We start from the raw sequence: 11,162 nt of genomic DNA, 5'->3' as shown, positions 1-11,162 counted from the left end.
CTTTCATATTTTAGAATGGGTTGCAGGTCTCAGTTTATTAATACATAAATCCCAAAACTTCTTTTAAGTTATATTCTCGAGATAACTTAAGGTTTCACAAAACAAGGTGATAGCTCAGCTCAGACAATGCATTAAAGGTGTGACGTTAGAGTCTGTCATAGAGATGTACAGAATGGAAACAGACCCTTCGGTCCAACCCGTCCATGCCGACCAGATATCCCATCCTAATCGAGTCCCACCTCCCAGCACCCAGCCCATATCCCTTCAAATCCTTCCTATTCATATACCCATCCAAATGCCTCTTAAATGTTGCAATTATACCAGCTTCCACCACACCCTCTGGCAGCTCATTCCATATACGTACCACTCCCTGTGTGGAAAAAGTTGCCCCTTAGGTCTCTTTTATATCTTTCCTCTCTCGCCCTAAACCTGTGCCCGCTAGTTCTGGACTCCCCAACCCCAGGGAAAAGACTTTGCCTATTTATCCTATCCATGCCCTTCATAATTTTGTAAATCTCTATAAGGTCACCCCTCACCCTCCGATGCTCCAGGGAAAGTAGCTCCAGCCTATTCACACTCTCCCTGTAGCTCAGATCCTCCAACCCTGGCAACATCCTTGTAAATCTTTTCTGAACCCTTTCAAGTTTCACAACATCTTTCCGATAGGAAGGAGACCGGAATTGCATCCAATATTCCAACAGTCGCCTAACCAATGTCCTGGACAACCGCAACATGACCTCTCAACTCCTGTACTCAATATTCTGACCGATAAAGGAAAGCATACCAAATGCCTTCTTCACTATCCTATCTACCTTCGACTCCACTTTCAAGGAGCTATGAACCTGCACTCCAAGGTTTCTTTGTTCAGCAACACTCCATAGGACCGTACCATTCGGTGTATAAATCGTGCTAAGATTTGCTTTCCCAAAATGCAGCACCTCACATTTATCTGAATTAAACTCCATCTGCCACTTCTCAGCCCATTGGCCCATCTGGACAAGATCCTGTTGTAATCTGAGGTAACCCTCTTCGCTGTCCACTACACCTTCAATTTTGATGTCATCTGCAAACTTACTAATTGTACCTCTTATGCTTGCATCCAAATCATTTATGTAAATGACAAAAAGTCGAGGGCCCAGTACTGATCCTTGTGGCACTCCATTGGTCACAGGCCTCCAGTCTGAAAAACAACCCTCCACCACCACCCTCTGTCTTCCACCCTTGAGCCAGTTCTGTATCCAAATGGCTAGCTCTCCCTGTATACCATGAGATCTAACCTTGCTAATCAGTCTCCCATGGGTATGTATCCCAATCTTAAGTCAGACTGGTTCTATTTCCAAAGTAGGAATTTATAAACTGTTATATGGATTGACTGTCTGCAGAGTGCATGCTTTTTGAGCAAAATAGAATGTATTGCAAATAAAATTCTGCAAATGCAAATTCACCCCATTGGCTTGTGTATGCATGCATGTGAGAGAGTGCGCGTAGATTGAGTTTGCATGCGTGCGTGCTTGATAGAGGGTGTGAGAGTGTGAGATGGAGTATAAGCCTGTGCAAGTGTGTGTGTGGGTGTGAATGCGGTGTTTATGAGATATGGTCTGAGTGTGTGTGTGCTTGGTAGAATGTGTGCAGGTGTGCACAAGTGCAAGGTTGCATAACATAGTAGGTCACCTGTAGTGTGACATGAACCCAAGGTCCTGGTTGAAGACATCCTCATGGCTACTGAACTTGGCTGTCAGCCTCTGCTTGGCCACCCTGCCTTGTTGCGTATCCCAAAGTCGCCTTGGAGGATAGTGACCCGAAGATCCGAGGCCGAATGACCCTGACTGTGAAAGTGTTCCTCGACTGGAGAAAACCCTAATGCATGTGCACACACATAAACAAGTCTATGGGGTGAATCTGCATTTGCAGAATTGTATTTGCAGATAAATTCTATTTTGGTCAAAAAGCACACAATCTGCGGGCAGTCAACATATTAATGAACCGAAAGCTGTAACCCATTCTAAAAGGTGAAAGATTTAACAGCAATCTAGGTTTGTTCAATATATCATTTCAGTTGCATGACATGCAATCTTTTGATATAAATTGTCTTATGATCCTGCTCCACAGCTAACTGATGAAGCAGCAGTGCTCCAAAAAGTAAGTGCTTCCTAATAAACATGTTTGATGATAACCTGGTGTTGTGCGATTTTTAAATTTTGGCCACCCCAGTCCTACACCTGCACCTCCACATCATGTTTCCAGATTATTTCCCAATAATTTCCCTATCACCGACATCAGAATAACTTGGTCTGTAATTACCTGACCTATTCCTGCTGCTCTTCTTGAACAAAGGAATCACATCAACTATCCTCCAGTAACCTGACACTTTGCCTGCGGCAAGCAAAGTATCAAATATCTCTGCCAGGACTCCAGAAATCACCTCCCTTGCAACCTGGGAAACATCTCATCAAGCCCTGATGATTTAAGAAACTTAAGACCTCACCCACATCCTCTGGTGTCATGCACAGATTGCCTCAACCATCTCTAATAGGTCACAGTCTTTCCCTGGTAATCCTCTTTCTCTTAAAATATTTATGAAAAGCTTGCAAGTTTTCCTTAATCCTATCTGGAAAAGATATTTCAGGGCCATTCTAATTTATTTGTTTCCCCAAAGCACACTGCTAAACAATATACTTCTGAAGGGCCTCCAGTTTTTAATGCCCCCTATCTAACAAATGCCTCCTAGTTTTTATTTATCAAATTCTTAATATCTCCTGACATTTAGGTTTCCCTGGACGTACCCTTAACTCTTAGAGGAACATGCTGGCCCTCAACTCAAACGATACTCCTTTTAGAAGTCTCTCACTTTCCAAATGCACTGACCTGGAAGTAGCTGCTCCCAGTCTATGTTTGGCAGATTCTGTTTAATGATATTGGAGTTGGCCTTCTCCCAGTTCAGAGAGTTAACCTCTGCATCATCCTTATGCCTCTCCATAATGATGTTGAAAGTTAGAGTTATGCTCACAATCTCCAAAATGCTCACCTACTGGCACTTCAACTAATTAACTGGCTTCATTCCCTCAGATTAGGTGGCACACCATCCACTACCATAATCTACGAACTGGACAAAAACAACTTTTTGGGATGCATTTTTTAAAAAAAAATCCAGCCTGTCTAATCCTTTCTGGTCCTCCTGCAACAGGAATAACTGCATGAATATTGGTAATGGTGCAAAGTGAATTCAGTTCTTATTAGACTTAGTCCAAAACAACATTTTCCCCCCAATAGTGACAACACACATTTCTCAAGAACAGATTTTTTTCCCAAGGTTGGCCAATCTGGAGACTAATGCTGCCACATGGTTTGAATACTGCCCTGGTAAATTAGTCCCTTGGGTTGAATCAGTTGAGAAATTAGGCGGCTACTGCTGGTGGCAAAGGCCCAAAATGAAATGCAGCCAGTATCTGCATTCTCCAGTTTCCAAAACTCAACACCATCACTATTCAGGACAGCCACAAGTCGTTCTTGGGGTTAAAGATCAAAGGCGCTATGGGAGAAAAGCAGGAACAGGGTTAGATGATCAGCCATGATCATAGTGAATGGTGGAGCAGGCATAAAGGCAAAGTAGCCTATTCCTGTTCCTATTTTGCATAATCCTAGTATTGAAAATGAAAAAAACCCTCAATGTTATTTAGGTGACATGTCTAAGTTTCAGATTCTGCTTCTGCAGAACACTTGCAGCTTTACTTTTCCTTTTAGACATTCTGTTATTTGTCCTTGCACTGCACTCTACTAATCCTAAGCATTTCCCATTGTACTATCAAATGTTAACCTTAAACTTTATCTCCCCCATCCCTCTGGCCAAAGAAAACAACACACAATTGCAGCACTTCAATGTGTGAGACAGAACAATAGCTTTAGAGAAACAAAATATTTTGGATGCCAGAAAAATCTCAGAAATAAAAGTTTGGAAATAGCAAGTCAGACAATGTCTGTAGAGAAAAGAAACAGTTAAAATAAATAAGATTTAAACCACAGCAGAGGACTATAAAATAGTATTGTTATGTTTCTTAGATCTGTAATGATTTGGCTTGATGACAGGTAAGTAACGGATCTAAAAATAAATAAATTGAGAGGTTTCAACTTGTGGAGAGATCCAACCAACAACATGGACCTTTAGACAGAAGTGTCCTTTACTGTGCTGTAAATTCTAACAAGAATTTTGCAAAATTCCACCCTGTTGAAGAAAAACCAATTAAGCAAATGTAAATTACAAAGTTTATTTCACACTTGTATCAGATAATTAACAATAAACCAAGGTGAGACATCTGCAAACACAATCAGATAATGCCCCTGTCTTGACAAAATGCTGAGAATTCAATTTTTAATACAGAGATGGTATTAATACAGAAATATGCTGGCCACTGTGGTTTAAAAATATTTTACCCTGGGAGTGAAACAAACCATTAACTACCAGGTAGTAAAATGGCAAAGATACTGTGTAAGTGAATTTAACGGGACAATGATCCACTGCCAAGAATACACAACTATTTAAGATCCTGAATAGAATAATTTAGAGAATGAGGGGGCAGGCAAAAAGGGAAATTCATGCCAGAAAGGATGCTGAATAATTTCCAGAAAAGGCAAAGGAACTAAGAATCAAGGTTTCCCCCAGTTGACCTTTCAGATGTCAGTTTCAGAGTGGCATCATTGATGTCTAGAATGGACTGAAGAATTAGGTTTTCATTTTATTGTCCTTGTGTCTCAGCCAAAAGGAATCCGAGGGTTCCAATCTACAAAATGCATCATCGCAAAATGCTTAGGAGCCAAATTATCTTTTGAAGGTTGATATCCTCACAGCAAGCAAAATCGAGCTTGAAGTTAAATAATGGGATTTCACCCTGTCCCAAATGCAGAGGCTTAATACTACACCTTTCCAAAAGTAACAAAATGAATCAATATATTTCGATGGTCAAAAAGCTTTTCCATGTTAAAACATATATATCCTGGTTTTATAGATTTATATTCTTTCAGTTACCTTGAATTATTATGATTGATTTTCAGAAAGAGAAAAAAAAGATTAAAAAGAAAAAGACAAAGATAGAAAAAATATAATTTTATAGTGCTTTACATGGCCTCGACATCAAAACATTTGTTACAAATATCACGGTTATGTCAAAAACACTAATTATTTTCCAGATGCAAAGATGGAGCTTTACCAAAGGTGGTCCTCCAGCAATTAACAAAACAGGAAACTGCTCCCCACATTCCCTAACTTCCTTCACTATCTCAAATGCTTATTGTACCAAGTGAAATGCAAATTTAAAATTAAATTTAGGTGGGAAGCAACATAAATGGGAAAGGGACCAGGATTACAACACCAGTGCCAATTACTCCATTCACGTGGCAAGTATGGAAATAAGCAGCTGAGTCTTCAACATCTCAACTTCAACACTGTCCCAAACAGTCTTATGTTTTAGTTTACTCTTTGTTTGTCCCATATACAGACCAAGCTTGATGGAACATGCTGAATTAACTCAGAAAAGGTATCTTGAATGCATGGAGTAGCCAGAATAACGGCAACATAGAACAAATCGTTTTAGTCCCAAATTATTTTCCTTGCAAGATTCTTATAACAACATGAGAATATAAATCCTTACACCACTAAACATACCTCATACATACACCTATTGTAAAGATCCAGCTTCTCCTTGTACATGCAAGCAGCAAAACAGTCAGCAGTGGTGTATATGAACCATAGTACTAAACAGGAATAAAAAAAATTAACAATGTCGTTTACCATTAAACTGAAACAAGACTAATTACAGCCAAGATATTTATTTGCATCCTATTTGCAATCTGAAAACAAATTTTGAATTGTGCAGATGAAAAATGAAAATCACTGCCTAAACCCAGCCTTTTCCTTGAGAAGGTTAAAGACTATGTGCGTGATGGGACATGACATCCCTTGATTGTTCACTTGTTTTTGGTTTCAAAATATGGGCATAAATAGGAAGTGTACCAAAGCTAATGAAATCAAGAACACACAATCTCCACATCCTAAGAAGAATCTGGTTGCATTTTGCAACAGTGAAATGTGAAACTGAATGGTGAGGCAATGTCTTACTTGAGATGTACAAACTAGATCTTCTGAAGCAGATTTTCATTACTACACAGATGTTATGCTTGCAGCTTTTGCGAGGTGAAGCAACAGGGTGAGTGGAGATGGGGGTGGGGGGGGGGGGGGGGGGAAGAGAGAGTGGGAGAGGGTGGGAGAGAGTGTGGGAGCGGGTGGGAGAGAGTGGGGGAGAGAGAGAGACAGACAGACCGAGAAAGAGAATGAAAGTGTTACTCCCTAACAGCAAACAATCAACTAGAAGTAAACCAGAAGTTAAATTGCCTGGTCACATTTTTGATGCTTTGAACGACTATGGGTATTTTGATATATAAAATACATTTAATTGCCAAAGATTTCCTTGGAATTCACATATGGCCAAATTAAATCTTGCTGCTATTCAGAAAAGTTATCAGTGCTCTTCTGCACTTTGCTTCATATCCCTGTTATTATTGCACTGAAGAAATACAAGTTGGGAACCATTCTCAATTGGCCATGGTTTATATTCTCTTCTTTATAATTCAAGATAGGAGAGTTAGGTGGAGAGGGGCAGAATAGTTGCCACACATTAATTTTAAAGGCTACATACACTTACCTCGAATGCAACACCCTGTTTCTTCAAAAGGAATAAACTTTTTTTTTGAATACTAGAATTGCATTTTGATGAAGTATTTTCCCTGAAAGTTCATGATTATGGCAATATTATAGAATAATTAGAAGAGGACAACTATCAGCATTTTACTCCATTTGGACAGGCAGGCACAGTAAAATAACTGACAGTGACAAAAGTAACTGCATCAGAAAAATAAAACAGAACTGTCAATTTGAGATCAGTTTTGGAAAACATTAGCAAGTTTTCCAACAAAGAGATAAGTTGTCACAACAGAACATCCTCCCCCTAAACATCACCAACTAGCCCATTCAAATTTTGATAATCTGAAAGACACTGACTTATGCTGAAAAACAGTCGGTCAGCACTGGCAGCCCCAATACCTTAAAAGTGACTATTCATCAAAAGGGTGGTTCAGAAGCAGACAATTCAACTCTGGAGGTCAGCGTTTTGACTTGGTCAAATCTTGTTTCAGCGAAACATTCACTTATGTACATTTTTCTGACAGGTTCTAATAAGGAGCTGGATCTTAGTCTAGGAGTACAGTTCTAATAGCAAATAATTCATTGTTACTGTCTGATTTGATCAACTTTCTTAGTACACATCAAAAATTGCATCTAGAGTCATCTGGTCTGCATCATTTCACACATGGGATGCTGCTTTTAGTCACTAGGCTATCAGGACATCAAACTCATTGTTTAGCTCCAGAATCTAGCTTCCAATCCTTCAGACTGATAGCATCAACAATTCTGCTCCAGACAAAAGTAATGCTTTTTGTGGGCACCTATGCAACACAAAAGTGACCTCAATTCAGCAGCATCTGACACACAACCCAGAGACCATAATATGTTTGGAGAAAAGGAATGTCAGATTGGAGTAAAGCAGATGTGAGTACTGTTCTAGTGAAGGCATGATGCAATTGAGGAGGCCACCTGGCTCACATTATAACTGACTCAGAAGCAGGTAATACTGACAGTACGGTGAAAATAGTTTCGACATACATTAATGTATTTTCATCAAAAAAAACAGCCACTACTGCCGTGTGATAGGTCACCAGGGGGAAAAGTTAAAACAGGTCACCTTGAAACAGATTGAAATATCTCAAACTCCTTTCAAATTTAAGGGTCAAGAGTCAAGTGTCAGAATAAAACATCATGCATCCAGTCTGTAAAATAGGAAAGTTAATTTATAATAGTGTTCTGTGGTATGATACAAGTTATGCAAAAAATTATACTTATGATTTATTAGCAACAGTATGAGTTGTTCTTTACTTGGGCAGTGAAGGAGGCACAAACAATGCTTTAGGCCACAACCAAATATACTGCATCATTGCATGTAAAAACAATTAAGAAACTAGAATGGAATTTCTACTACCTTTGTAGCAGAATTGGTAGTAAAGGCATTACCTTGTTCAGAACTAGAACAGTGGGTAGAAGTGAGGAGAAAATAGGAAACTATTAGTAAGTATTCAATTATTATGAAAACTGCTGAAGCATCTCAGTAGTCATTTCATTCTAGGTCCTCAAGATGCTCTCATAACTACATAACACTAAAAAAGTTAAAACAACAAAGTTTGTGGGATTAGCTAGGTGGAACAGGAAATTGGGGCAATGAAAATATTTTGAAGGTCTTCTACAGGGTAAACTAAAACAAATTATCAGTAAAACACAGTTTTGTTATTATGAGCTGATACAAGGCCCAGCAAGGAGTACAGCGACTTCAATATTTAAAACCATACAAGTACTAACGGGCCCGAAAACCCCACCTGTTAAAGACCTGGATGATTTTAAGTGAAGATGGTTTGGAAAAGTGTAAGTCTGATGAGCTCAAAATCATTAAATTCACAGAAAATTGCAACATCTCAGTACCTAATCACACCCACTGGAAGGAATTTTCCCAGCACCAAAATTCATAAATCAGTGACCAAAGCATCACATTCAAGACTAAGGTTGTCCCCCACCCATTCCCACAAAAGATGCTGAATTGGATTAACTAATAACTTTCAGAAGGAAAGTAGGTATCAGATCTATGTTTCTTTTCCTAAATTGGAAAGTGTTATTTCTGTGTTTTCTGATCAACTGAGAGAACATCAAGTGCATTTAATGAATAAAGTGAGCTTCAGAACTTTAGACGATTCAATTTCCTCCCACTGAAATGCTGTGCTAAATGAAAAACTATTAGCTTTACATATGACTTAGTTTGCCAAACCACTCTCATACCATCAGGTCCTGTGCCAGTACATCCCCACCCCTCAACGAATTTATTCATGATTTTTTTAAAAAATCACATTCAAATGTTAAACTTGCAAACTTTTCACTGACCGAAACTTTAGAGAAGCTTATTTTAAGAAGTTACACGCTAGCATTTTTTGCATTAATTTGTCCCCTAGACAAGAAAAGAAAAATAAAATTTGAACCATGAACAAAGCATCTTCTTCCTAGAATGAAAGTGCAAGAAAGGCTGCAGCAGTGATGCCATTTTCACTGTTGAGGCAAATGCAAGCATGGATGATTGTGTGATAACTCAAGACTGGCTCTTTATGTCAGGTATTTGCTACATAAAAATCTCTGCCAAGCATTTGCAGACTCTGTACCTTGGGCAAATTTCTGTCATGGCCCCCCAACACCTACCGCCATGAAAAGCGCAACCTAATTTTCAGTCAGTGGAGTATTTCCCCACACAAACTAGACAAACAGCACCCCTTTTGAATTTTTTTAGCCCGTTTGGGCTGCACTTCAAACAAAACCCCAAGAAGATATATATACTGTATTTTTAAGATCTTACAATGTGCATTGTAACATATTTAGCTTCTTTTTACTGCTAGATGCAATGTTACTTTAGAAGGAAAAATGCTTAGACCATAAAACTGACAACATGTAATGGCAGTGGTAATACTGTATTCTGTATAGCTATTCTACATCCCTCTTTGTAAGGCTCTCATAGCAGGGAAAAGAGGGGAGATAATAATCAGGCAGTTAAAAAAAAACAAAGGTTGTGACTGTGTGTGACTCCGTGCGTGTGCCTGTGAGGTTCCAGCAGTTGGTGGTTTTCAATTCTTTTAGAATCAACTTCATTTGGCAAAGTGCTTTTGATATTTCGCTTAAGCCAATTTTAAATATTGTTTTAAAAAACGTCTCACTTTAAACATTTCTTCCAGGAGAATCAGAGTACCCTAAACTGAGCAAGTTTTAAGTTGGCATTGCATTCAATTCACCTCTTTCCCCAACAAAGCTATGAAACCAGTCATTTTAAGTAACAGACCCAATGTGATATGTGGCAGATGGAACACCGTACACCAACAAGAGCATGCCAACTTGGCCTTGCACGTAATGGAAAGTGTGAAAGGGCCAAGCTGTTTTTGTAACAAAGCTGAAACAAGCCAAAATAAACCCAGTAAATCTAAAACAGGTCTTCGGTTGAGAAGGGGAAGAAGGTGGGTAATCCAATAGCATCAATAACAAATAGGCCCTCCTAAAAAGTGACTTGCTTCACAGTGTTCAGAAATTGTATTTTTTTTGTTGCTTCCTCCAGCAGAGGGCAGCTTGCAAGACTTTCAGAATTTCAGTACTTCACTCCAGGAACAAATTCCTTGGCATCAGGATTCAGAGTACTTTTACTCTAGAGGGAAGAAAGGAAAAATAAAAGAGGTTATCCGCAAAAATATGACTTTCCTTTGTTTAATCAAACTACACAAATAGTAGGCAACATCCAGAACTGTAAAGAGGAAAAACATCCTCTGATTGCTGTTCAGTGGTGGCCTAATGGGATTAAGCATGTTCATGCTCTGAGGTCAGAATCTAGCACAGCTGTGATACTGAAGTTTTCAACATTTTATTAATACTTGGGGGCATTGACAGTGCACAGTAAACAACTGAACAATAGCTTCTTAGATAGTCACAGGTGAGATGCCAGAAGACTGGAGGTTGGCTAATGTGGTGCCACTGTTAAGAAAAGTGGTAAGGACAAGCCAGGGAACTATAGACCGATCATGGGCAAGTTGTTGGAGGAAATCCTGAGGGACAGGATGTATAAATGTATTTGGAAAGGCTAGGAGTGATTTGGTATAGTCAACATGGCTTTATGCGTGGGAAATCATGTCTCACAAACCTGATTGAGTTTTTTGAAGAAGTAACAAAGAGGATTGATGAGAGCAGATCGGTAAATGTGATCTATATGGACTTCAGTAAAGCCTTCGACAAGGTTCCCCATGGGAGACTGGTGAGCAAGGTTAGATTTCATAGAACACAGGGAGAACTCGCCATTTGGATACAGAACTAGCTCAAAGCTAGAAGACAGAGGGTGGTGGTGGAGGGTGGTTTTTCACACTGGAGGTCTGTGACCAGTAGAGTGCCACAAGGATTGGTGTTGAGTCCACTACTTTTCATCATCTATATAAATGATTTGGATGCGAGCACAAAAGGTATAATTAATAAGTTTGCAGATGACACCAAAAGT

The 11,162-nt window shown here is 39.2% G+C and overlaps 1 protein-coding gene across 2 annotated transcripts in view; it reads right to left on the bottom strand.

Annotated features, from left to right (window-relative positions):
* Positions 1 to 4,285: 4,285 nt before the first annotated feature.
* LOC132823095 (polyadenylate-binding protein-interacting protein 2-like) overlaps positions 4,286 to 11,162 on the bottom strand; it is a 114,869-nt gene continuing 107,992 nt past the window's right edge. For both annotated transcript variants that reach the window (XM_060836670.1, XM_060836753.1), the window contains one exon: positions 4,286 to 10,325. In XM_060836670.1, the coding sequence (XP_060692653.1) occupies positions 10,269 to 10,325 (57 nt within the window). In that variant the 3' untranslated portion in view covers positions 4,286 to 10,268. The remainder of the gene's footprint in view (positions 10,326 to 11,162) is intronic.

The sequence above is a fragment of the Hemiscyllium ocellatum genome, chromosome 1 (genome assembly GCF_020745735.1).
Source record: "Hemiscyllium ocellatum isolate sHemOce1 chromosome 1, sHemOce1.pat.X.cur, whole genome shotgun sequence".
Taxonomy (NCBI): Eukaryota; Metazoa; Chordata; class Chondrichthyes; order Orectolobiformes; family Hemiscylliidae; genus Hemiscyllium; species Hemiscyllium ocellatum.
This window is presented reverse-complemented; position numbering and strand designations above follow the sequence as displayed.